Source organism: Enoplosus armatus, chromosome 12 (assembly GCF_043641665.1).
Source record: "Enoplosus armatus isolate fEnoArm2 chromosome 12, fEnoArm2.hap1, whole genome shotgun sequence".
Classification (NCBI taxonomy): Eukaryota; Metazoa; Chordata; class Actinopteri; order Centrarchiformes; family Enoplosidae; genus Enoplosus; species Enoplosus armatus.
The window spans coordinates 19,012,995-19,040,828 of record NC_092191.1 but is presented as its reverse complement, the minus strand read 5'-3'; the positions used below and the strand labels follow the sequence as shown (position 1 = coordinate 19,040,828).

The following is a 27,834-nucleotide window of genomic DNA, read 5'->3' as shown; positions in this document are numbered from 1 at the left end:
AAGTGAGTGTTGCGGGCAGGAAATACATGGACATGGACTGTTATTCCCTTTTGGCATTTTTTTTAGTGTTTGACGCTGCATCTCAATGTCACAGAAACAGGCTGTTTTTTAGAGGAAGGTCATCGTGAGGAGCGTAATCAGAGGGTCAACTCACAGGTCTTTCTCCAGATACCGGTCTCTTTTTTTATTTGGTTCTTCTACCAGACATCCTGGATAAAAACAGGCAGAGTGAATGAACTTCATCCTGGGTGTTTTGGTTTAACACACCTCCGCAGAGTCATACTGACAAGTATACAGGAAATCAGTCGATAGTTAACATTTGCTGCTGTTTGCTGTTATCTCACCTTTGATGCATTTTTGAGGACCTCTTCTGTTCTATTGAAATACTTTGGAATGAATAAACCATGGATTATACTGGAGCACGTCTGTTGGAAGTAAGACTGTTTGATACTGTTTGCCTGATTGCATTCATTTAAGCTTTGTGATTTGTATTATTGAATGAGCTGCTTGCCATCAACACAAAGCAGATCATATTCATCCTTGGAAGGATGTCGCAATCCATGTTTTATGCAGGTTTTAGCTCCTTAACTACGAATGAAAAGGACTTTTTGCTGACCGTTTTCAAATCCATGTTGTGTAATTTTAGATTTACAGATGTACCTTTGTTGTGCCATTGGTTTCCATTCACTTCCACATGACATGAAAATCTGATGGCAGACTCTTGAAATGGCACCATTGTTTCATAGTAAAGCAGTGTAGACATTTCAAATCCTTCTGCAATTAAATTGTATTACCAAGTACAGATAATATAACGTTTAGAAACTGAATGTCATTCATATGTCTGCTAATAGATTTTCACATAGATCGATAGAAACTAATGGAAACCAGAGGATCCCTGGAATGGTAGAAAAAGTACATCCAAAAATCTAAAACACACCAGCATGGCTTGCAAAGTGGTTAGCTGTCATTTGAAGTGTTCCTGATTTTTAGTGAATGGGGTAAAACATGCAAAACCTTTGGAATATTTCTTTCAAAGATTATTCTGTTATTCTTTTATGACATGAGCTCATATAATATGCAGCTGTGTGCAGTTCACTGGGGGCATCGTGTGGCCGTGAGTCTTGCAGGAGGAAGCCGCATGAGATCCCTCACCTATAGTCCCATATGAGAGTCTATTCAGGCTCTGAACTGGATGTCTATAGCTTATTGTTCCACGGGGGGGTCGGTATTTCCTTTTGGGCCTGAGGTTGTTGCTGATACGCATTCACAGTTCATCAGATAGTATAATATGGGGGCAGACTAGGTCATGTAATAACCTATTTTATACTGGCTCTGTAATTAAAAAATATATACTGTATATTTCTAAACAATTTTGAATACCAGAAATGATGCCGTGATACTTACATATTCTTGCTATAAATTCACTAAATATCTCAGTTAAGGCATCCTTCATTTTCCTTCATTCATCTCAACCTATGTATGTTTTATTTGAACCAATGCTTGTAGGTTTTCATAATCTTTCATACGCTGTGTGTTTTGATCATTGCATGTAAAATACAGTATATACTGCAGAGAGTCAGGAGGAAAACAAATCAAAACCATTTAAAATTCAAATGGCAGCTAATGGAGGAGAGTGAAGGAGAGAGATGGGCGGTCCTTTGTGCAAAAAAACAAAAAAAACGAACCACAAAGAGAAATAAATGCCTGTGTGATATGTTGCTATAAGCTACAGTGGAAACAAACTACTTCCTCTCCACCCACCCCCGCCCCCCCAAAGACTAAAAACCCCTCACAGAAATAAAGTCCCAGTGGATCTGATTCTATTAAGAGAAGGAAGGGTGGAGGAATACAGAAAGAGCAACACAGCAAAACATGCCTTATCATCTAGAGCTAAAAACCAGCCACACACACACACACACACACACACACACACACACACACACGTTCTGCTTTTATTTGCTTAATTTGATCAGAAATGATACGACTGCTGGAGGGAAGCAGTTCATTATCAGACGGACAAAACATGCTCAGATTTTCACAGATCACTTTAAATTCATTATTAAATGAATGTGGAGTGTGGAAACTGTTATGATAGTATTACATTTAGCAACAAGCTGCTTCCTTCTAGGAATCCTAATGTCTCTTTCAGATCCTCAGCTCTCAGGATAAGATTCATCACTACCACTGCTGAGAGAGTGCCTGTGCGGATCAGTGTGAAGCAGTGTGTCTGTAAAATGTCCTTACTGTTATCACATTAGGTGAGTCACACAAAATAGATGCATGTTTACTTTGGACGACACAGTTTTTTCAAAAGAATAGTGAAAGATAATCACTCGCATTGAAATATAAGGCTTTTAAGACGAGTGCTTGTCCAGTATTTGTTATCTTTAGATGAAGCAAGCAAATATTAATGAGCAATTATCAGTTAGCAGCAACACTGATTGAAGTGCTTTCTTTTTTTAAGTAGTACTTAGTGACGTAACCTGGCAACTTGTTATCTGAGACTGAGATCATTCACGCTTCAGTCCTTCAAAATCCAATTTGATTTCATTCAAACTGAGACTCCAGGCACCAGATGGCTGCAGGAGTTCATGTGATAATAGTGGTGATTTGGCCCCTATACGACAAAAGGACCCCCACTAAATAAATAATCCATAAAGCGTAGCGGTCCCCTGTTGTGTTGGGAGGAAACAGTCTCACACACACACACACACACAAAAAAAAAAAACAGACTCCAAACTGACTGTGAGACAGCGGGGACAGATCTCTCAAGCATGACGTTCTCATCATGTTGCCACAACATTGTCAGAATGTCACAGCTCCTCAACATGTCGCAGATAAAGGTGACGCCGGGGGTCCGGGCACACTTGGACAATCAATCTGAAAAGCGGCAGAGGACTTCGGGGGCATGGGAGAGTGAGCAGTGAAGCATTTTGTTAACGGTAGCGGTGTGTGGCGCAACAACAGTCGCCTTGCAGTCTTTTTACACTTTTGAGGTTTCTTTCATTTGAAATGAAGAAGAGAAATTCCATCATTTAAACATCAAAGCTGCACTTTAGTTTCACAAACATTTCTAATTAACAACCGACATTTTGGGCTAATTCTAAAAAATGCACAATGGTCATTATGGTCTTCGAGAGGAAACTACCATACAAATGTTGACAGGTCTAATTGAGGTCAAACGTATGTAGGTGCCCGTCCTCCGCCACTGTTTGGGTGTGTCTAACGGTCGATGGCACAAAGACAGACATGCTCTAATAACTCAGACTGAACTCTAATTAGATCGCAGCGTTGGTAGGTCTCCTTTTGGTCGGACTGAGTCCCTCCCTCTCGTCTGGGTTGACGGAAGGAACTCTAACTGCTGAGATCTCACGGCCCTGATGCGTCATGGTCCATCCACTGAGAACTTCTATCTGTTCTGAGGCCTTCAAACAGGACCGGCAACCCTCCATTTGCAGCACGAAGCAGACTGTGGTCAGTTGCACCAACGTTCAAAAAAACCACACTCCATCTTTCTGCAATCATCTGCAGCTTTCCCATGTCTGCCACACTACGCATCCGCTCCCAGTGTTAACGCCGGGCGCCGTGGTTGCCAAGGCGTTAACAAGGCGTACAAAGCGCTGCTGCCAGGATCGTGTGGGATTGTTTTGTTTCTCTGACTTAAGATTGAAAGAAAAAGAAGTGCTGTCATGGCTTTGGTACTCTGGCAGAGAGGTGAGAGGCTGGCCTGTCACTCTGGATTACTTCTGTCTCAGCACGGCTTTGATGTGCACTGACAGCCTCAGATAACTTTCACAAGTTGGAGGAACATACGCTTCCTGTCCGTGTTTGGATTGGCTCCCATGGACAGGACGCGGATTCGACTGGCAAGTGCATTTGCAGTGCACGAGCATTTCAAGTTTTCCAGGAGAAAAAAAACTGCTATTGCGACTTAAGCTCACTGTCTGTGTGAGTTACGTGCGTTTTGTAACTTGAGAGATGGAAGTGGCCACATTAAGTCATTTTGACTTCACAATATTGCTGTTTAGTTGTATTATTCCTTCTTTACAGGCAGCCCAGGCACACATGTACATTCAGGTGGATTTATGAATGGTATATGAGAAAAGCTTTTTCCATTCATAAAAGTCTCTGTGTTCTGCCCTGTGTGTGTGTGTGTCTTTTTCTTTTTTCTTTTTTTTGCATCGACATTCTTCGCAGTTTACATTCCTGTTTGTAACCAGGTAATGGAGTGTGTGTGTCAGGCTGAATGGAACATACCAAACTGGATGGACAAGGTTGTAGCGGCAGAAGCACGCAATGCTCTGTAATCTTCAGACTCTTGCAAGGCACACATGTATACACGCAAACACACCTGCTGAGAAATGTGCACTGAGGGTGTGTAGATTTTGGGTTGAATTAAAAGAGACAACAATTAAAATGCATTTATGTTGCACTGATTTTCTTATGAATGCTATGAGCTGCCTGTTTTTTCACGTTTGATTTATGAATAGGCCTGGCTGCTCAGTAGATGGGAGCAGATGAGGGTGTTCAGAGGTAAGATGAGCTGTCGACGAGTTATTGTTACAGCACAACCATCACGTGTGGTGGCTCTGCCCTGACAACTCTCTGTTGCACCGTCTTCTCACGAAAATTTCAAGCGAGGGAGGGGAGGATTTGCAGCGCAGTGCAATATCAAATGAGGAATCTCTCAGAAGTAGCTATTAAGAGTCTGCTACATCAGATAAATGGTGAGCCTGCGTGGATATCAAGAGCTGGAGGGGTGTCTCTGGCACACTCAGGAGGGCGACAATACAACAGAAAAATGAGACGAATGCTTACAGGGAGCGTGTTTCACTGAGTCAAGGCGGCATCACATATTAAAATGAATGCACAGCAGACGAGGCACGAAGCAGCGTTTGAGACGCCACACTCTGCTGACGGGTGCATTTGCTAAGAAATCATTTATTTAAAAAGACTCACAGAACACAGTTTTTGCTGACTAATTACTTTCGAATAGTCCTGACACACCTCCAGCTACTTGACTTGATTTTCTCATTGTGAACTCCAAATCCAACATTTCTAAACTTCACCAAATCGTCAACAGACTTTAATGAAGAAACTCTGTGTCCGAGGAGAGTAGGCCGGCTGAACCAGTGGCTCTCGTGATAGTGAGTCAGTGATATGCTTAAGGCGAATCTTGCCTTACCTTAGCATTAATGAGTCCAAATGTGATATTTATTTCTATAGTTTTTATAGTTAGTATTAGAATAGAGAGCAAAAACAGACAAAAAGGAGAATTGTACAATATACAATATATTTTTTTGTGCACAATAGTTTGATGGCCTACCTTGAACAAGTTAAAGCACAGGCTACATGATACAACCCTACGCATCACCAGACAACAGCATCAACGTTTGCAGATTCTTCAAAACCCTGAATGACATTCGCAAACACAAAAGACGCAAAACTCAATGAGTAAAAAAGGCAAACGCTAATTGTAGGTCTGTGACAAGACATGAGCTCTGATTTCTTGAATGGAAGCCACACGCCCATCCACCACTGAGAGGTGCAGAATCGCCCAATACGAACGTAATACCATAATGCCTTGTATGTCATTAATCATTCTTCCCAAAGAAATGTAGTTCATTTAGCTTCATTTTGCAATTTCTGGTAGTTTGATTTCAACAGATGATGCCCCTGGGAGACGAGACCTGCTGTTGCTAGTTTTCATGGGAAAGAATATTTGTTGACTTCTGTTATTTCTCTGCCGGGTTTACATCACTGTTAACCATAATCCTGCCCCATCTGGTTTCCAAATGCTAAGATCTGCGCTGCTTCATCGAGAGCCGCCACTTAAGTGTAATCGCTTTGATCGAGGCCTTTTCAGCAATACTGGAGCCCGGCCTCCTACTGCAGTACAACTGAAATAAGTGTTCTGTAATTACCGGACTGCCGATTGTGGCACTGACAGCTCCTCATTGTGTTGTGTAAGCCCTGCCAGTCCGCCTTGGTGTTGACGTGTGTGTGCTGAATTTAACACTTTCTACAGAACGTAGTGACAGACCTTTGTTTTCCTGTGTTTACTCGTTGCTAATTGATGTCAACATCTGCTACTTTCCTTCCTCCACTGCAGCTTAAATATAACACTTCAAGACCATAAGAAAGCATAGAGCATGCAATAAGGTCAAATGTCATAAATGCAGAATTCATCAAAAAGCACTAGTGGCATTTTGTATGTTCAATGTGTGCGTTATATTATTGCAAAGCTCAATGATCTTGTAAACCAGTAGGTTGGAGTGGAGCTCACATGACGTGACTCTGCCTCCATGCAACAATGTCATCACCATGGATTGTATGTTTTTACAAGCATTTAGGTGTATTAAAGCAGTCTCTGTCCCACCCTGGGGAATAAAGCAAAGCACCTCGGCTGGAACGTGGTGTGAAAGAGTGGGTAATGGTGGTAAAATGAAACTCAAAGTGTGTCACGGTCGGCATATCCACCCCCACGCACCAGTTGACATATTTCCTAAAAAGTGATTGTCTACCTGTGCAGTACGTGATATTGCCACGTTTCTATTTTTAAAGCTGGTGTGTTTGCGCTGGTGGCTGCCATTGTGTTTGCGCAGTTGGCTTGGTTTTGTCACTTTGATGTTTGGTTGGAAAATAACCGTCAGGCCAGGTACAGTAAACAACAATGTGGTGCCATTTTGTCTGTCTCTTTTTATCAAACCATTTGCAGCTTCCTGGTTTTGGATTTAGGGGGAGGAGGAGGAAAAACCCTTCTTCCCTACCTTCTAACTGACTTTTCACATAATTTCCAACTCTGTTGAAGTCAAATGCACAAAGGGAATGTGTGTTCATCTGTATCCATCGGTGTATCAACACTGTGGCATTAGTAAAGGGCTGTATTTGACCAGAGAGAAGGCTGCGATACACAGGAGATACAGTGGGGCTTAATCAACCTGATCTGAGGAATTTAAAGATATGAGGTGCTTAGTCTTATTAGCTGCCAAAGAAACCTGCTGCCTGTGTCATTTTGATCGAAACAAAAAGAGATCCTCTGTGGCCTGTTGTGGATAAAGGTTCGTCCACAAACAAGGCGCACAGAGGGTAGTATTTCCCTGCAATGGCTTTGGTCATGTGTTGAAACTGTCTTTTCATTCATAAGACTGAGGGTGTGATAATAAAAGAAAGCCACGATGATTCAACCTGATACAACGTACATATTTACTGTATAACACACAGACACATGTCATGAGAAGGATAATCCAGCGGCAGGATTAGGCCATAAGACCCAACAATTACCTGAGCTACAAACACGCTGTTCCCCCTCCGAGCCAGTTTGAGTCACCAGCATCATTGCAGGAATGTAACCATAGTCTCATTAGCTTACTAGCACACCACACCAGCCTCTACGAACCCAAGTCCCAACACATCATTACCAGCTCACGCACCATCCTCTAGTCATGGAAAATGACGAGTCCTGAAATCATTTCCAACATGTACTTTATGCACCCTCAGGTTACACCACTCCACCACCAACCAACACAGGCAGGAAGTTCTCATAAATCACAGGCACTGCTGATGTCAATGCAGGCTACAGCGTTTACTCTACGGCTTGATTTCTTATTCTTATACACCTCTTCCAAGGCTAAACTAGGTCACATAGTTTTGTACGAAATTCTCTAAACTCAGAAATAAAGCAGAGGTGCTTGTGCCATTACCTCCTTTTATCACTATGTACTTACTTTTATTACACACCAGACTTGCTTTAATACTTGCAGTAATAATTGGTGTTTTTTTGCCACTGAGGAGAGGAAGAAACTGGCGCTCTATAAGGTAATAATATGTTCAAAGTGTGTGTACAAAGTCCTGACATCCCTCCCAGGCTAGCTGCTGTTTGATTTGCTTGAGAATTTACTATTAGATGTTCCGCTATGTTCGTTAGAAAACAAAGAAACCTAAAGCTCCCGTGAACATTTACCAACGCGGGTACTCATTCATCATAACTTGGTTTCTTCGAGATCTTTGACATCCACCAACACTCTCTTATAATGTCATCTTTCCTCATTTTTAGCAGTGATTTCTGCTGTCTAAAAAAACGTCTACAGCGTTCAGCCCTCTGTGTCCCGCTGTCATTACAGCCATGTCTGAATTAGCTGCAGCCGCTCAGTTCATTCTGTCGAGCTGGGGACGTTTCATCAGTGAATGGCTCATGGGAAGTGATGTATGTTAAAGGCAGCTTAAAGCAGAATTAAAAAAAACTCAATATTTGCCATCCTTATCTAGACATATGGAATGAACCGTACGACATACTGTCGGGTAATGTTCCACAGCTGGATTTTTTTGTAATTTGCATTATTAGTGATATTAAATGAGGCTTTCTTTCTTCTGTTCTGGTTTCACTTTGGCAAAGTGACAAAGTTGTTGTGGCAAATGTGTTTGCAAAGAGTCACTTATTGACACATCGAGCAGCCACAGCGCAACGTCAGCATTTATTTGGAGTTGTGTTGGTGGGAACCGACAAATAGAAGTCCAATATTCACACACTTTGTAGCCTTGTTTTTGGTCTAGCTACTAGATGCTTCACTATGATCCTTTTGTAGGTGGGTTCGTCGCTTATAAAACAGTGGGTTTATCAAAGCTCTTTTTTTTTTTGCTGCAAACCTTCACTACAAGCAACACCTTTCACATTACACATAGTTATTTGATCCATTGTTAATATGAAATGATTGGTTAGTGCAGCTTTAATTACTTTAAAACACACCAGACTTGCTTGAAGTGTTTTTTTTATATAGATATTGCCCCCCTGTCATGTCTAATTATTTTATTTCTATTTCCTATTTTTTATCACCTCCGCTACTTTATGCCTTCCTATGAGACTCGTTGCACATTCTGCTACATGCTGTAATAGTTTATTATTATTACCATATTGTGATGTGCAAGCTCAGTGAGCCATAGCAGGGCTGATCGTTTGATCTACCTCAGCCATGTAACAGCAGATAAAGACTGCAGCTCTACCCACATCACATACAGACTCTACAGAGACACAGGGGTACCTGTCCTCAGAGCCCAGGTTGCTGATGAGAACAGGAGGCTACTGCCCGACAGAGAAGGCCTCTTTGTTGTCCATTGGTGCTGCCATGCCATGCTGAAAACAAAGGTTCCCTTGAGCCTCTTGCGGGCCAGGTCAGAGGTCCCGTTCCTCTCAGCCAGGTGAGATAAAAGACGGGTCCGGCTATCAGTCTCTCTGGGGGCCGTCTGTCAGCAGCCCTTATCAGCATCTGGGATCCTGCTTCACGAGAGAGCCCTGCTAAAAGACCCCCAGGATGTTCAGTTTGGAATGTAATTGTCTTCCCTTTACGTGCTGCAGATCTGTGAATGTGATTCATACATTCTCAGTCTGTATAACGCAGTGTTCACAGCGGCGTGTTAACGGGAACTGGTTAGCATAGTGTGGAGCATGCTTGCTGCCATTGCCCTGGAAACAAAATCCACTTGATCCAATTATGTAATGACATAAGTCAACGCTGAAAGAAGAAATCTTTGCAGACTTTTCCAGCTCCCTGAGGCGAAGGATGCATGAGAAACATGACTCCATGCATACTCCAAATTACCATTACCAGTGCCTTAATGTAGGTTGCATACAAATCTATGAGACTGAAATATGAACATAAAGAAACAAAATAAAAGCAAATGAATATTTTAACAACAGAGATCACATTTTCATGAATCAACCTCGCCAATATAAAAGACGGCTTGAAAAACATAAAAAGTATTATTCACTACATAATCCTGTTAAACACAACTATGATTTGTCCAATAAGCCTATGCCATGAAGCTTGATATTAGCTCAATAGTTTAGTTCATTCATTAGTTCATTTCTATATTAGAAGTGTGGGGAGGATGAATCCTCTTGGGTTGAAATCTTCCTACAACACAATGAATCATCTGTCATTAAATGTGCTTTGTATTGATTTGTATTGAATCTGTTTTTGCAGGAGAATATTGCCAATGAGAGTATTTCACCGATGTTGAACAACTGAAAAATATCTTTACAGCACTTCACTGTGTCCTGTGTGTGTGCCATTACGTTCTGTTTATTTCCAAGACAATTATGAAACCAGCTTCGGCAGTTTGTCTGTGACAGTGGGACAAGCAGCGTGTAACATATTATGTCACAAATATCTGGCACTGTGAACAGAAACTGGGCTATTTACTAGATACAGGAAGTGTATCGGCATGGGAACTACTATGCATGTGTGTCACCTGTTTTACCTGCAAAGATTTATGTAACTAAATGTGGGTCATAACAGCAGGCAGACATAGGGTATTTTCCCAACCTGATACGCTGATTAAAATCACTTGAATTTGTTTGAAAAGCAGCGTGTCTTCACCTCAGTTAGTTAAATTTACACAGAGAGGAGAAGGAGCAAAATGGACATTAAGAGGAGAAAATGACTGACTGTTCCTTTAAATGTCTGCTGCGAAGTATTCGTTCGTGCTAAAGTTTTCCTCGTCTCCCCAAAGTCATACGTTGGAGGTGATGATCTCACAGTGAGCCCATATACAAGGACGGGCAGGAATGACACACAGAATCCATATGGAGTCATGTCTCCTCCACGTCAACACCAGACCCTCCATCTGGAAGCCTCTTTTAAAGCTCTGCAATTGACACTAGACATGTCATGTCATCAACACTCCTCCCTGATGAAGGGAGAAAAAAAACAAAAACCTTCAAATGGAAAGTGTCAGCACCCGCTGCAGTCAGAGTCGAGCAGCTACACACCATCTGTTCTCTCTCCACTCCCTGGATTTCTGCACCGCACATCATGACCCCATCAGGGAGTGCAAGGAACGGGGGACTTGATTGGGTCTGTTTTCTGATCCTTGAGCAGAATATCAAGCGTAAACCACGGGCAGATGGCTGGGTGTAAACAAGGAAAGTGAGGTGGGAGAAAGAGTGTCAGGGTATCACAGCTACAGTATTCATGTGGCCTTTTGGCTTGTGTCCCCTTGGAACAAAGCAATATCTAGTTTATCTACGAGCCATTGTCACAGGTTGAATAGAATTGTACGTATTAAGTAACTGATGTTTTCCTGTCTCAGATTGTAAATTGTTTTTGGTATAATATTTTAAAGATTCATAAATAATCCCAATAATGGTCCAGTTACTTTCATGTAATTAATATTTCAGCAAATGGATTACAATTAAAGGAATTATGAGAAATCATCTGACACGTGATGGAGCAAAGCTGTTGTCTATTGGTTGAAACGTCTCCACTTTCTAAATGTCCCTCCAGGGTTTTTCCCAAGACAAATGTCATGTTCAAACCCATGATGTCAGAGTTTCAAAATCACACAGGGAAGTAGTTGCAGATTCGTTTACAAAATTCACACTTGTTTTCCACAAAGTCCACTGTGTTTTCTTCCAGCCTCAGGTGAACCCACTGCGTGTTACAACAACTCGGGTCTTTTACAGTATTTCTGTAGTTTCATGTTTGTATTGACTCTAAAAATGAGACCCAAGACCTTTCCTTTAAGTCCACCTATTGGTATCGGTATAACCATGTTGGATCTCAACAACCTGACTTACAGTGTGTTTTGAGTGTGCTGATAAGGGATTACATTGCTTTTCACAGTCTACAGTATTATCATCTTGGTAACAGCAAGTTGTGTCTGTGTTGTGGTTTGCCTCGCGTGTGTCAGAGAGAAGCATCAAAGCCTCTGATACACCTTGTCCTGTCACCTGTCTCAGCCTGTCCCATCTCGTCCGCGTCCAGTCAGCCTGAAAATTGCACCTTCGGGACACAGTGACGTGATGCAGAATGTGTATTATAACTCCTCTGGGTTAGTGGAGCGCCATCACACACACACACACACACACACACACACACACACACACACACACACATACATACGCTCATATCGATTTACTCCAGGCTAATCATACCTCATGATGAGTCAGCTCATCCTGTTGAATGCTGATTCTCCTAGTTTGTTTATGGAATTTACAAAACGTATTATCTCTGAGTCATTCCTCCTTCTGTGTCCAAAATGTATCACCAAAGACGTTGATAAATGTGCTGAGATAAAACTCACATCAACAGACAAAATCATTGTCATTGATACAGTATTTTATATAGTAATTTATTGTATCTTTAACAGATCACACTTTGCTTTTGTTCACAACCACCTCTCTCGTTATAATGTGACATTATAATTAATGTAATGTCAGTGACATGCCGACAGAGCAGTACCAGAGAACTGTTGGTGAGACCGAAAATTACTGTCATAGATTGCGTTTTCACATCCTGATGTCTTTATGTGATTTATTTCCCGCTGAAGCAGAAATCCATTAACAAAGAAGTGATCGTTCAGGAGTGTCAATCAAAGCGCATCAGTTTGTGAGTCATTGGCAGTTTTGTTTCAAGTGAAGCAGTCGGAGCACGATTCTTCAGAAAATCTGTGACTTTTCTTTCTTATTCATTTTTTTTTTTTTTAATCATTTAAAATGTAATTTCTGCCACGAGGGGACTCTCAGTCGAATCAATACCAAAAGACGTAGTTTGATGACATCATAGAGTAGCGTGGGATCATGGGAGTTGTTGCCTTCATTGTTAAACAGCCACCATTGCCGATGATTTTAATGCAGAGATGTTACATATTATGCCTTTAACAATGAATGGCAATAAATTACACAATGACTATTTTTCAGCTTTCTCTTTTCCTTCATAGAAATAGCATATTTATGCCGTGGTATGAAAAAATTAGGAAATTAACTGACAAGATGAAAAAATGAATGAAATGTCATCTGACTGTTTCTATAGTGTTGAAAACAGAAAGGCTCTCTGCAAGTCTATTGTACCTCAAACATATTCAGCTTCTGTCTCATGAGCACATTCGATAACGTGTTGTTCTCCCTCTTTGTTTTGGTTTGTGTGTGCATTTTCATTCATCTCTCACACTAAGCTTTATGTCCCGTGGTGGCCACTGTATAGTGGTTTTTCCTGCTCCGCCTGTGAAAACAGTTGTACAATATATTCTATGGCTATAACTCAGCTTGGGCTTGAAACTTCAAATGTTCAACAGAAAGCCTGTGGTCTGGGGGGTTAGAGAGAAGTGGGCATTTAGGAGGCAGGAAGGGTCCAATGAAAGTTGAGTTTCATTATGGAAATTGCAGGATCTAGTGTTTTTGGAGCTTCCCCCATACTTCAGACTAAAAGTCAGGATATCTCGGCTGCTGCTGCTTTGATTGAGACCTTTTTTATGATTATTATTATTATTATTATCGTTTGGGGGTTCAAGCCTTTATTGATGAAGACTGTAGAGCTTGACAGGAAACATGGAGATAGGGAGAGAAAGGGGGGTGACGTGCAATAAAGGTCTCTAATTTTCAGTGGTGTCCACACTCACCATGTGCAAATGAACCTGCGTAGGAGACAGATGCGACACGAACCCAAAACCGAGTAGTACGGGTTCACACACACACACACACACACACATTCCCCTCTGGTTATTGACTTTGCTGTGCCAGGACTGGATTGGGATTGGATGTTCTTCCATGGTCCAAGCTCTCAGGGCTATACTCCAGTGACCACACATAGTTTGTCTCCCTCCCTGCCGCTGCGCTGGTTCAGTGGCCGGTCAGGAGAACTCAGGTGTATCAGCACACAGACGGGGGCTAGTGGAAGCCCTGGCAACCAGCCAGACAACTATGGGAGGTCCTGTCTTTTTCATAAGGAATACTCAGCGTACCCACACCTCGAGTGATGCAAAGTGTTTGCCCACAAAAGCCCTCTAAGAAAGTGGGCAATTTATGTTAATGCACATTTTTTTCCGACTCAAAGAGTAGCCACCGTCGACACAATTGATTGAAGCAGATGCAATACAACTGATTGACAATTTGACAGTGATCCTGATGTCTATGGCCCCTGGCACACAATTTACATGAGCTTTGCAGAAAAGCATATCGCTCCATGATCATGGAGAGCGTTGCATAACCGCCTGAAGAGGCACCATCCTGCCCCAGATCATGTTGTTTTTGTTTGTGTGTACGTGCAGGTTGCCAGACTCCCCTTGTTACCATGACAAGTGCCATTAGGCACACCAGTGTTTCTCTATTTAGACTGTAGTTCATACATTCCCCTGGCCTCGATAAAATCTCACATCTATGTGTGTGTTTGTCTCTATATCAGAGGCGAGGCTTGATGGGAGCACCATGACAAAGAAAGTTATCGCTCTCCTCTCTATCGCAGCAGCATTGCAGGCATATCTGATGCAAATCTTTCAGATCTGAAGAATGTTCAATATTTTAGAGCCGCTTAATTATCGTAGATAATGAATTTGGTGTCATATCTGTCTGAGCTATACCCTCATATCTTGATTTGCAGGTGACCCACACACTTCCTGCAACACATGTCTGGTGTCACGTACAGCTCAGGACATGCTAATAAAACTCTTTAACTCTCTAACTTCTCTTTAGATTACCTGCCATTAATTAAAACCCAGGAACAGCTAAATTCCTTTGAATCCCTCTGATGGACTCACCAGTCCCTCTGGCTTACCTTTGTCCTATCCAGGCCTGACCCAGAATTAGTCGTGACAGAGGAGCAAACCTGCCCCCTGTAGAGGCGCCCATGGATCAGAAACACCGCTGGCCCAGATGAACGCCCTAAGTATAAAGAACCAAGGGAGGGTCACAAGAACATAATCGGTGATGGTAAAGTCTTTTAACTAGTGGGAAAATAAGGCAGATCAAATACACTCAAGTGTTATCTTCCTGCTCTGGAGAGGCTATCAGATGTTTGGTGGAATGACACCCTTAATAATTGGCCTTTGCGGGGGATTCGTGCCTTGCTGAGAGATAGCGTGTGACTATATGCAGCCACGGCCACCCACACAGATAAAAGAGGAACGGTGTCATGCAGACAAAGACACCAGGCCTCACCGGTACTTCAGATGCCTCCACTTTCTTGGAAGAGTCACACGCGGCCAGTTAGGGAAGTCATTTGCTTCTTTTTAGTCCTGCACATGAGAGGGGAAATTCCATCTTTACACTTGTAAGTTCGCTCTTCACGCATCCACTGTTTATGTTTCTCTTCCCCTTTTAAGGTTGAGGGTGATAAAAAGAAAAAGGTTTTGAGTTCATTTGTGGCACGTCTATCATTTAAACGAGCATATTCCTCCTTCGCATGCAAGCGGCAGGTGTTGTTTGCTCTGATACGTAATAGCAGGTTAGTCCTCTCACACCATTTCATGATTTACAGTTTATCTTTGGCATTTTTTTGTCCAAGGTAATTGAAATAATTAGGTCAGATTTCTCTTAAAGACACAGGCACCTGAGCGCTGCAATCAGAGCACTCTCGGGTAATGTGAGAAAGGATTGTTGTGATTTCTGATTGGGTTTGGGAGTGCAACAGGCCTGCACACTGTTGCGTGTGAACCTCTGGCCCATTGCCAGATGAGAAAGCGAGTTAAAGGAAAGGTTACATACATTTTGGTATCGTCACCTTTCTAAAAATAATTTTTGCTGTGAAACAGTAGCAAGCTCTGGCCACAGTTCAGTCACCACCAAATGGAGAAGTTGTCCTTAATGGAAAATGGTGCATGGTGTCATTCAGTGTTTACAAAACTACTGGTAACTGTGGATTTCATCCCATCAATTGTCACCCACAAAGCGCTACTCCATGTGAGATCAGCCCTGCTCATGTGACCTCGAAAAATTCCTGTCCTGATTAAAGAGCTACATTTGGCTTTGCTGAACGTAAGATCCCTGCCAGGCAAATCCTTTTTGATTAATGATTTTATTACAGATCATAGACTTGATGTTACGTTTTTAACTGAAACATAGTTTGATGATAACAACGAGTCAGTGCCCCCTGACTTTAACTTTCTGGATGTAGTTAGAGCTGGAAGAAGAGGAGGTGTAGTATATTCAAAGCACCGTGGAGGAACGTCCCACAGGCCAAACTTTTAAAAAAAAACGTCTGTGTGTAAACTACACTCCAAATTCCAGAGTCTCCACAAATACTATTCAGAGCAAGAAGAAAATGCAAGACAGTCATTGCTGTCTCAGATCATTAGTTCAGAGAATAATGATGCACACATCACGGTTTGCCACTGTGGATAAACTCACCAGCCCACAAGCACCGATGCCTCCTGAATTCATTTCTACAAAGTCGTGTAATGACTTTGCTTCTTTTTTGCACAGAAAAAGTTAACAACTATTGTTTTACATCTTAAACCCTCCACATCAATAACAAAATCCACCTTAAAGATATCGTAAGGGTTGTAACAAGGACCAAAAGACCTCACCATATAACCCCCGATATCAGATCACTACATTGGCTACCAGTTTCTCACAGAATCAACTTCAAAATTCTGTTGCTTGTCCGTGAATTAGGTCCAAGATACTTGGATCAGATCAGATCAAGATATAATAAATAAAAACAATAAAGACAGTTACAATAAACTATAAGAACAGTTATAAAAAAACCCCACCAACTATAGTTCACAGAGTGGGTAAAGGGATTTTACTGTATTGCACATAGAGAGATGTAGATATTGCAGAGTGGATTGTCCATTTTGGTGTGCTGACTACTTTCAAATCCAAGCTTTAAAGACTTACCTGTTTATCATTGCTTTTAATTCGTTTTCTTTTAAATCAGATGAAATGTGGTTATAAAAAAAATTAAATATTCCTATGCTGAGTTATAGTGTGTCATGTGCCTGTAGTCCCCTGTATATTTATTTAGATTTTGGATTTTTTTTATTGTACTTTTACAATCATTTTTTTTTAAATACAGCCTACATAATAAGTCAATAACAGGTGCTCTACTGAGAATTTGGGGAGGTTTTGTAAATCTTAAAACAGTAACATTTGTAGTATCCTTTACTAATATATTTGTGTTTTTTTGTAAGGGTCTGCAGCATGCCCACATTTCATTTAAAGGACACAAAAGGTTTAAATCAAATTCATTTGAATGATTTATTATAACTGGAACAGCTGATTCATGTTAGTGCAGAGAGCTCATTGACAATCTTATGAACTGCCGGGGGGAAAAAAGTCCAACCTTTTAGTCATTGGCGCCCTCTAGAGGATGAAACTCGCAAGTACTGAACATGTCTCACAACTACAACTCCCGTCATGCACTTCAGCTGGCAGCACTTCCGCAATTAAACGACGAGTGTTTTGGTGTAAAGGTGGAATAACAGTGTGCCCCGGCAATGGACGGTAAAGCTGTGAAGGCAATATTGTTCGACTTGGACAACACGCTCATTGAAACTAGCCGGGCAGGTGCAGCGGCGATGCAAAAGGTGATAAAATCTGGATATTCCTCATGTAGCATTCAAAGTTGACGTCCGCATTTGTAACGTCAGCCAAACGTAAGTGTTCAATAAACTCAGTTAAAAGCGTGTGGACTACTGATAAATAAATGACATTTAGTGTATTTAATTCAGGTTGTTTTAATGGCCGTTAAGCAATAATTGAGCTAAATTGTGTGTTTTGATTGGTTCGCGTTACTTGCTGCCGGTGTCAGCTCGATTCTACGTCGCGTTCGAAGGTGCTGGGAAGAAACAACACCCAGTTCAGCTCGTTTAAAACACCTATCATTTATCCTGAAAATATAATTTCACTGGTGTCCATTTACACGCTATTACTAAACAGTTACTTTGTTTTGATAATGGTGTGTTACTGTTGCCAGTGGTGGAAAGTAACTTAAGTTACAGGATACGACATTTCCATTCCTGATTTTGACCAAAGCTTTATATTTACACATAGTAACAGGCTGCAGGTCCTACATCCTCCAAAATAAGTGTCCTCAGTGGTGATTATGACGTGCTTCTCCCTCTACTGACTGATGTATTTTAGCTTAAACCTCTAAAACAATCTCGAGGCCGACCTCTTGTAGTTTATTGCCGAATTAGATATTCCTGTTTTCATTTTATGACGTTGTCTGTTGTGCTTGAATCCTACAGACCAGTGAACTTTTGAAGACCACACTGGCCCTTGATGACATGACTATCAGCAGTATTTGTGACAAGTTCAAGCACAAGCTTTTCCATGAGAGTTTTGACCCCTCCGCCGGCAGATCCATTGATGACGTCCGTGTGGGTCACTGGGAGGAGAGCATCCAGGAGGCCGTCGGCGGCAGTTCCACACCCTCTCTGGCAGCTCAGTGCTACCACATGTGGAAAAATAGTCGCCTGGAGGTTCTCAGTCTGTCTCCTGAAATATGCAACCTCCTGAAACAGCTGCGCAGCAGATACAAGCTGCTGCTGCTGACCAACGGGGAGGCTCAGACCCAGAGAGAGAAAGTTGTTGCAGTCAGATGTGAGGAGTTCTTCGATGCCATCGTGATCGGGGGAGAACATGCAGAGCAGAAACCATTTGTCTCCATTTTCACATTGTGTTTCAACATGCTGGAGGTGGAGGCCCAGGACTGCATCATGGTGGGAGACTCTCTGGACACAGATATTCAGGGGGGCTTTGATGCCGGAGTAGGGGCTACAGTTTGGATCAGCAGTGCAGGAGGCGCTGTGCCAGATGGTTCAGTGAAAGCAGACTACACTATCCCTACTGTGCTGGACCTGCCAGATGTTCTGGCACAATTGAAATGAGGACAGCTGTTGATTGAAACAGTGTGTGAAACAAATGACTTGAAGGACTGTCACTCCAAGTCAGATTTTGTGGGAATTTCTAACTGTTATGTTAAAAGATGAATTTCATGATCATTTTTCCAACTTTCAACAAGGGTACTTTTTACTTGTTTTATGTATTCTGCTAGAAATTTTCCACCCCAACATTTTTTAACTACAGAGTCCATAGTAAAGTGCATTTACTCAAGTGCTGTACTTGGGTACAATGTTGAGAAACCTGTACTTGAGTATTGTTAATTATTTCTTTCAGCTTCTTTATATTCCACTACATTTCCGAGGGGCGTACTTTTCTTTTTCCTCTTCAGGTTAAGAATTTACATTAAAAACATATGATACACTTATCAAATACAATGGGTTGTTAAAGGTTAAACCAGTGGTTCCCAACTTTTGAAACATACGACATATAAAGAAGTTAAAACTATCTTTATGGCTACCCAGCTACGACAGTAAAATGCTGCAGTGAGTATTTTTACTTTCTTCAAGAACATTTTGCTGATAATACTTCTGTTCTATTACTTAGAAAGGTATGTTGATCTGCCGAGTATGGGGTTACTTAAGTAAAGGATCTGAATTCTCGGTACAGCACTTGATTTTTATTCAACGCTCAGAATGACTGTACACAAAGACCTTTGGGTTATTTTTATACATCTTAACAGATGTCGAAACATTCATTCCATCATGTGCTGCTACTTGGTTATTTTCTCAAAGTCTTGGCTAATAAAACACTTTTGACAAAGGAGATAAACTCTCAAGCACCTGCCTGGTCTGACACACACTATGGCTTTACAATGTGTCTCTTTTTTTTCTTTAGCATGGTTAATTTAGCAGCTTCATAGAATATAAAGACCCATTTTAATAAAAAACACACACACACAGAGCAGTTTCAGAATAGACACTTTCCTATGAGTTGTATCCCATCATAGATAAGGCATGTATCTTTACTGGTTGTCCTGCGAAATTCATTTAACATCGAATTTGACTTTGACGTTCATTGCTGCGAGCTCGGCTACAAAGTAGCGGAAGACGTAAGGAACAGACACTGAGTCAATAGAGTCACTTTTACCACACAGAGTGCAGACAGTCTTGCGGTGGCGCATGGCCGACCAGTAGGGTGGTGGTTTCTCTAACAGAGGGGAGAGCAGGCTGCCGCAGTCAACACACACCTGAGCCACTGAACGGTCCGAGCAGTTGAAGAGGCGATCGTGAAGCAGGAATGAAGAGCCGTGGGCCAGCAGGGCGTCTCGCTCCATCTCCCCGAAACGGATGCCTCCCTGGATGTTCCTCCCTCCCACGGGCTGGTTGGTCACCTTGTCTCGCGCTCCCGTGGTCCTCACCTGAAACTTGTCGGAGACCATGTGACGTAGCCGCTGGTAGTACACGACTCCGATGAAGATGTCGGCCTCCAGCTCCTGACCGCTCAGTCCGCTGTAGAGCCGCTCCGTGCCGTAGTAGTTGTAGCCACCAGCCCGAAGCATTTCACCAAAGTATTCCAGTGCAGAGTTCTCCTCCGAGAAGGTGAAGGGCGTGGCGTCGTGGCCCAGGCCGTGCAGGGCGCCGGACTTGCCGGCCATGCTTTCGATCAGCATCCCGATGGTCATGCGGGAGGGGAAGCCGTGGGGGTTGAACAGGATATCGGGACTCATGCCGCTCTCTGTGAAGGGCATGTCCTCGGCCGGCCATAGGCGGCTCAGGATGCCCTTCTGACCGTGGCGACTGGCAAACTTGTCACCAATGGTGGGGTTTCGTGGCACTCGGACAGTGATGCACACACGTTTAAACTGGCCTGAGCCAGTGTCGTTGCTGCAGATCTTTATATTGTCCACAACGCAAGTCTCTTGGCTCCTAGGAGAAAATAAATACGGAGAAAACATATTACAGATCGTGTTTAGCAGAATTAGTAGAATTTAATTAACATTGAATAATTAGTTTTTCTATATATGGAGATCATTCTGGAAGTACAATCATTATTTCATGATTTGAAAGTCATGAAATATCACTACACAATCATTGACACTTACTTGTAGAAGGTGACGAAGGTCTGGCCAGTGTTGAGGTTGATATAGCTGTAGAAGGGGTCTCCATAATGAAGTGTCGATCCAATGTGTGGCAGTCCATCAGCATCCAGTTTTTCATTTACTTTAGGGTCACCTGGCTTGGTCCCAAACACCACGCTGTCGTCTCCCTTCACCTTGTCTGCCAGGTCCACCAGCTCAGTCTTGTAGATGCTTCCATGGGCGAAGCCTCTCTCCCAGGACGACTTGTTCACAATCTAATGAGATCAAAGTGTGTCAGGATTTCACTCTCCATCTCTCTCTCCATCAGGGAGAAACGGTACAGCAACTGTTGCGTTTTACTCACCATGGCATCTTCCATGTCATAGCCTGAGTAGGATATGACGGCCACGATGGCGTTGGTGCCGCTGGGGTAGTTGTCCAGGTTGTAGTGGTCGTACATGTAGGGCCTGACCAGCGGGCTGTGGGGTGTCTGGAGCCGGTACAGCTTGTTATCTGAGCGATCCATGAATGAGTGCAGGGGGAAACCCATAGTCTGTTTACCTGCAGAGAGTGGAGGTTTAGAATCTGATAGAGCCTCTTCATGACTCTACAAGGCAAATGCTTCACAGCAGCTCAAAATGGCGATGAAAGGATTGAAATATTTGAATCTAAATCAGTCTGTACACCTGCGTAGGAGTATGGGGCCTTTAATACATGAAGATACATACATTTTTTTTAATCTGGTGGTCTCAGACTTACTCATCTGACACTGGTACATGTTCCTAGGACTCTGGTTGTGGTCTGAGTAGGGGATGAAGTTAGCCACCACGCTGAGAACACTGTGGGGGAAGAGCTCCTGGTGTGTGGTCACTCCTGCCTTGATCTCATCCTCAAAGATGCCCACATTGATGTAAAGCTGGAGCAAGATAGAAACAGATGATTACGTAAAAGCAACCAACATGCAAAACAAACCTTTACAGTTGTGTGCTTCAGGTGTCGGGCTAGTACAGCTAGCACAGAATCTTTTTAAATCCTCGTTTACACGTACTTGTTCAAAGGTGCCGATCAACTCTTGCTTGCCAAGAGCTAAATTGCGTACTGGCCGCACCATACGACAGGGGGTCGTGAAGAGGAACAGGCCCGGGTACAAGCTGGCTTTGCCTGTTTTTGGAACCAGAACAATCTCAGTCCAGGGAGGGATCTTCTTCTCTTTCAGCACCTGAAGGTATTTGTTTTAAATATCAGTTTTCCGCGCAAATAATGCACAAGGTACAGCCAGTTGACATTTTGTATCTAATACAGTTGACATACCTTGAACCTGCGTATTGAGTCAACCACAACTAGAGCTAATTCAGTCTCCACCCAGCCTACGACAGCCCCATCAAGGACCACGGGGTAGCAGTCTGAAAAGGCTTGGCCAGGAGATCCATCCACTGGAGTAACACCTTAGGCACCACAGACAAAAAACATCTTGTACTATACAATTCAGCCCACTGACATGTGCTTTAAGGACAGAAATTCCATTTGATCCATAATGTATTTGTAGAATTGTCGACTGAGGTGATGACTCACCAAGGGAACAGAGCAGAGCAGGCAGGGATACGGTGGACAAGGCTGGTGCCACAATCTCACAGCTGGCCGTCATGTGGTTCATGAGTCCACAAGGCTCTCCATCAGGAGTGTGGACGGGACACAGGAAGCCCCAGGACTCGGGCAGCAGCTTACGAACAGAAGTGGTCCTCATCTTGGCGAACGCTGCTCCTCTGTGCACACAGCGGAAGTGGGACAGGTAGCGGATGAAGTTGAGCTTGTCGGCCACCACACACAGGCCCGTGTTCTGCAGCAAGCCAAGACCTGTGGCCAGAGGGGACGACAATATTTATTAAATAGATGAACTACATTTTTTATACCATAACATGTACTCAAGTCATAGTGACGCACCTGTCTTGGAGCTGAGGTTCCCAGTGGCCAGCAGGTATTCAAAGGGTTTGGTCAGGTCAGTGCCCATGTTGAACATCTTTATCATGTTTTCAACGGTACATGCTCCACTCAGTCTGCTGCCTCGCTTGTCAAAGGACAGCTTTACAGACACCAACCAGGCCGCCAATCTCTCCTGTTGGGAATATTATACAGGTTAAATCCACAGCTCGAGATTTCTAAGAAAAAATAACAGCTTCCTTTGGTGTACTACAAATACATTTCAGATGTTTAAACAGGAATGTGTTGTTTTAATTCCATACACAAGTATTTCCATTGAGAATTAATTTCTCAGTAATGACAGCAACATGCCTACTTCCTGATTAATTCTAATGCGGTGGCCGAGATTTGGTAAAATTGCTCATCAGTGCCAATGATTTACTATTTACTTTGCCGTGCGCTAACATTTCTAGCCTTACATTCTCAGTGTTCACACACAATGGCGTGTAGACACTGCAGTTCCTTCCCATCATTGTCAGACACCAATAAAAGGGCATACATCACTCAGTGCTCATTCAAATGGCTTCACGACCTTACCTTCAGAAACATGAGGTAGAGCTGACCAGGAGTGAGCACTTCCTGACACATGATGCTGTCGGGGTTTTCCTCCATGCACTCCTGCTTGGCAAATGTGAAAAGCTTCCTGGTCATCAGACACAGCAGGTAGAACTTCTCCACGTCTGACTTCAGGTGGATACAGATGCACTCCCTGGCCAAAACAGAACACAACACATTTTAATAAATGTATGCGGTCACGCCGTTAATAAAAAAGAAATTCTGTCATTACAAACTTACTCTAGCAGGAAGTTGGCACACTGCTCGTTTGTGTACCACTCAGGAAGGTTCATCTTAACCCTGAAGCGCTCTCCGAGGTAATTAAGCACCTTGCTGCGGGTGATGCAGCCCTCCTCCATGACGATGCGCAGCATCTCTGATGCACAGCTCTTGTAGAAGGAATTGTCCTCTCGACCCTTGATCAGCTCCTGGTAGATCTGGAAGTCTGTGAAGTCCACCAGGGCCTGGAGGAGAAAATGAGCTGTATTAACATATCATACATCATAAGATCTCTTCTTTCTTTTCACATAATAATGAATGCTGCAGAATTATTCATTTGTGAAATACATCACCTTGAGTGCAAAGCCTAGTGGGAGGAAGAAGAGCTCTTTCTGGTAGATAAAGTTCAGCATCACTGTCCCATTTTCCAGATAATGCAGGTTCATGTTGATGGCTGTGTGCTCTTCCCTCACGCATCTCATAGAAATACCTGTGAGAAGAAAAAGATGCGGACATACGTTTTTGAATATGCAGCTTTAATTGTCGTAGCAGAGGCTATTATTACACTGCCACTCCCACTGTGTTTTTGCACATTATCTTAAAGGCTATATTTACCATACTGAGTGTATCCCTGGCCTCTGCTCTTCCACTTAGGTCGTGACATGGCAATAGGATAGTTTCTCCTTGGCATTATCAGCATACGGATAACTTTCTCAATTCCATTCACAATGAAATAACCTCCCATTTCCTGTTAATGGTAAAGAGGTAGTTTGTACTTTATTAATACATATGGATGCATGGAACGGATTTCTGTTCATCTTGCGCAATGTAAGAGAGGCTTGCAATGTGCACCTTACCTCTGCTTCTTCATGGTGTTCAACGAGTTCTTTCGGGGACATGCCATGCAGGTTGCACAGCTTGGACTTCACCATGATTGGCAGCTGGCCCAGGGACTGTTTGATGATGCCTTTGGGAACTCCGTTGACTGACCAGCTGATGTCTGCCTGAGATGACGCAAAACACATCATCACACACCAACACGTTATCATGCCTCTCTCACACACAGTTTAGATCCTGTATTGGCCAGTCCTTTACATTAGCACTTGCTAGTTTGCACACATCTCAGACTTACCACCAGCTTTCCTTTGTATGAACATCTTCTTCCCCTGCACTCTGCCGGAAACACCTTCAGCTCCCTGCAGATGCTCCCTTTGGCGACCACTGGGTTGTAGATGGTGGCCTCAACAAAGGCAAGGCTGACCCTGTCATTTTTGAACGTGAACTCCAAGGGGGGGATGGACTGAGGAAGACAAAGTCACACCACACACAAAACTGAGAACACGGAACAGAAACACTTTGCAGGAGAAATACTGACAGCTTTCACAGAGCAACAAATTGGGGGGGGGGGGGGGGGGGGGGGCTAGCTCCAGGTAGCTTGCATTGAGCTAACAACCTCGCAAACCAAATTACATTTTAGATTTTACAGATTTTCATTTTATTGTAATTGTATTTTAGTTCAGGTTTGAGGACGGTGCGTCAGGTAAGTGCCTATACGGTTATTGTATTGTATATGTATTAACACAAGTCACAAATACACATAATTAGAGAATTACACGAAACAAATGTTTGCAAATAGGGCTAAAAACAGTTTGTTCGTATGTACACAAAGCTAACATTTATTTGACTTAGCTGACTTGGCTCATTTCAATTGACGTTAACTTTGAAGACAAGCCGCTGTAATTTCGATTTTAATAAACGTTTTCAGCTCCAACTGGCACACGGTCTCAGTATATCTTAAAACAGCAATTAGTTATATGGTTTACAACTTTGTTCAAAGAGAGTGAAGCTGACCTGCACAACGCGGTTGAGTCCGTCAGTGACAGCCTGGTCAAACGACTCGATGTGAGCTTTGGTCAGATCCTGAACCGCAGCATGTTGAGCCTCCTTCAGGACGCCAAATCTTCCCTCTGTCAGATTCTTCAGGCTCGGACCTTCGGGCAAATTACTCCACTTCGCTGAAAAGTCCATGCTTGCACTCCCAGGGACTCATACGCTTGTTTACCACATGTGCATGGTGACACAGGAGGTGCGTGCCTCTCGCACAGGAAGTCTCCTTCTTCTCCGCTGAGGTTTTGTGGCAGGTCGCATCTTTGTTGTCGCGCTACTGCCATCTTGTGGTGTTACTTATCTCCTGCAATGTCCGGTTCTCCAGTAGGCTTTTCTATTCCAGCATGTGTCATCTCTCTGCCACATGTATTCTGCATATTTTACAGTTTCAAATTCTTTATCTTCTTCCAGGTGCATGCTTCCCCATATTTTGACAAGTGCTGATGAGATTACTATGCAAATCTTATTGAGTAGGTTTTCCCATGGATGATTTATTTCTTCTGTTTTTCTGAAAAGCTAATACATCTGCATGCAGTTTGCATGATGTTGGGTAACAAAGTCTGTAGCTGCAGCAGAAGGTTTGTAAGGATGGGCCACAGAGGTCCGCTTCAATATTCAATTTAATATTCAATGAATAACCTTAAGAGACTTCATGACAGCAACAAAAACACAATAAAATGACAAAAACAAAAAAGCTGACAACAGCTGATCAAGATAAACAAATCTCATGGTAATCTTGTATGGAAACTTGATTAGTCCCTTGCCTGCCTTAGCCTTGCAAATAAGAAGTGCCCACTGTACTGTACTTGGCAGCAAGCCGGTCCCAAAACAGTGTTTTTGCCAAGCCGGCAGGACTGTTTGAGAGTAACAGAACTGAAGTTAATGAGCATTAGCTCAGTGATTCTGATTGCTATTTGTAAAATGTAACATTTTCATATTTGTGTCAATGTTTTGTGTAGATTGTTGTGACAATTGTCAGTAAGCTTATGGTAGCAGCAACAAAAAAATCTCATGAAATATCTGCAATTCTACTTCTCTAAAGCATCTGAGATGTCACAGCAGAGCCTGACACATGTGTCTGGACCAATGGAGAGCTTCCAAAGTAGCCATTAAAAAAAAAAGGCCTGTAGTAGGAATGCAAAACCAGAAAAGGCCTGAAAACTACATTCTTTGAGGAATCTAAATGGTAATGTCACTGGACAGCGGGTGAGTTCTGCTACAAAGCTCCATTCGTAGATATTTTAAAAGATGGCTTATTCATTTATAAGTTAAACATCTTTCATATTCCCCTCCCGACAAACAGTTTGGCCTGATGTTCACTTGCAAATGTCCTCTAAGTACTTGATAAGACTTTAAATGGAGTCATGTTAATGATCAAACAAGTGACTTTGTTTTGATTGACGGGTGTAATATCACAGTTACTTGTTGTTTCCTTTCCGGAGAAAATCATCTAATGTGTGGGTACTGTTAGTGTAAACATGTCTGTTAAATCTAATACAGCCATCATGCAGGCCTTTAATAACCTGCTCAACCACCAGCATGGGAGCATAGGGTGATGTGTTGACCTGTGACCATGATCACATACTGCAAAGTCTTCACTTTTTCATGTATTTTAAGATTTTAATGATCAATCATTTAAATGTATCACATGTGGGAAAATATGTTTTATCCACATTTCCACATTGCTCAGCTGTGAGCGAGTGTGAGGGACAAATGATGAAGCTACCATGTATATTCCACTGTACTTGATGGGAACTTGGAGGCAGCAGGTATAAACATGCAGAGAGGTCAGGAGGTGGAGGTCATCAAGCGGAGCCCCCAACAGGTTAATGTGACCGTGACTGCATGTGCTTTATACAATATGAAAAAGATCTAGTTAAATAAATTGTATTTATCTGACAGAAAAGGAGCAAAGTGGACTTCCTGTCTCCATCTGTCCTCGTGTTAATGACACTTCACCTGGTAAAATCATGCATATCTGACATGATGAATTATGTTAGTGGACCACAACAACCTTACAACCTGACAGAAAGACAGTCCTGATGTGTGTGTGTGTGTGTGTGTGTGTGTGTGTGTGTGTGTTGCACTGACTGCTGCGATTGAAAGTCATTGCTCCTCTCCTCCAGATGGAGGCGCTGTAGGACAAAGAAACGCAGCTGCTTTCTGCAGGTTTTCATGGAAACAAGAAGATGAAGAAGCAGTTGTAACTCATAAAGACGTTGTTGTTGACCGTGTGTGTTGTCACAGCTGTTGGTTGAACAGTAGGAAGAGTGTCAAAAGACTGGGTCCCGCTGTATTACTCAGGCTGCACTACAGCGTCTATTCACAGGCGCGATCCCACTACTGAGCGGCACGGGGGCTTTGACCTGCTCCGTTTCCGACCTGGGCCGGTGCACCCCTCCTTAGACGACCTGGTGGTCCCGGGCTCCCCCAGGAGCACCATATCGATACCGAACTTAGTGCGGACACCCGATCGGCATAGTCCGCTGCAGCTCAGAGCTCCTGAGCTCAAACGGTCCGCCAGCCTCAGCCTCCCGGTAGCTTGGATTACAGGCGCGCG

General features: G+C 42.9%; 2 protein-coding genes across 3 annotated transcripts; one reads left to right on the top strand and one right to left on the bottom strand.

Annotated features, from left to right (window-relative positions):
• The first annotated feature begins 17,177 nt into the window (after positions 1 to 17,177).
• Positions 17,178 to 19,360, top strand: nanp (N-acetylneuraminic acid phosphatase). Its single transcript, XM_070915835.1, has 2 exons — positions 17,178 to 17,298; positions 17,962 to 19,360. The coding sequence occupies exons 1-2, from the start codon at positions 17,209 to 17,211 to the stop codon at positions 18,601 to 18,603; spliced, it is 732 nt and encodes a 243-aa protein (XP_070771936.1). The 5' UTR covers positions 17,178 to 17,208; the 3' UTR covers positions 18,604 to 19,360.
• On the bottom strand, positions 19,214 to 25,415 carry polr1b (RNA polymerase I subunit B). Of its 2 annotated transcripts, XM_070915833.1 has the most exons (15): positions 25,239 to 25,415; positions 24,520 to 24,687; positions 24,245 to 24,391; positions 24,003 to 24,135; positions 23,741 to 23,877; positions 23,409 to 23,632; positions 23,151 to 23,322; positions 22,578 to 22,749; positions 22,209 to 22,490; positions 21,948 to 22,081; positions 21,685 to 21,855; positions 21,396 to 21,552; positions 21,001 to 21,197; positions 20,661 to 20,911; positions 19,214 to 20,484 (listed from the first exon to the last, which is right to left on the bottom strand). In XM_070915833.1, the coding sequence occupies exons 1-15, from the start codon at positions 25,413 to 25,415 to the stop codon at positions 19,602 to 19,604; spliced, it is 3,405 nt and encodes a 1,134-aa protein (XP_070771934.1). In that variant the 3' UTR covers positions 19,214 to 19,601. The 2 variants fall into 2 exon arrangements, with proteins under 2 accessions (XP_070771934.1, XP_070771935.1); XM_070915834.1 differs by lacking the exon at positions 24,520 to 24,687.
• Between the last annotated feature and the right edge of the window lie 2,419 nt (positions 25,416 to 27,834).

Coding starts and splice junctions, on each gene's coding strand:
- nanp (XM_070915835.1), top strand. CDS start 17,209: ATGGACGGTAAAGCTGTGAAGGCAATATTGTTCGACTTGGACAACACG. Junction 17,299..17,961: donor GTGCAGCGGCGATGCAAAAG/GTGATAAAATCT, acceptor TGAATCCTACAG/ACCAGTGAACTTTTGAAGAC.
- polr1b (XM_070915833.1), bottom strand. CDS start 25,415: ATGGACTTTTCAGCGAAGTGGAGTAATTTGCCCGAAGGTCCGAGCCTG. Junction 24,136..24,244: donor AACACCATGAAGAAGCAGAG/GTAAGGTGCACA, acceptor TACCATTAACAG/GAAATGGGAGGTTATTTCAT. Junction 20,912..21,000: donor ATGACATGGAAGATGCCATG/GTGAGTAAAACG, acceptor TGATCTCATTAG/ATTGTGAACAAGTCGTCCTG.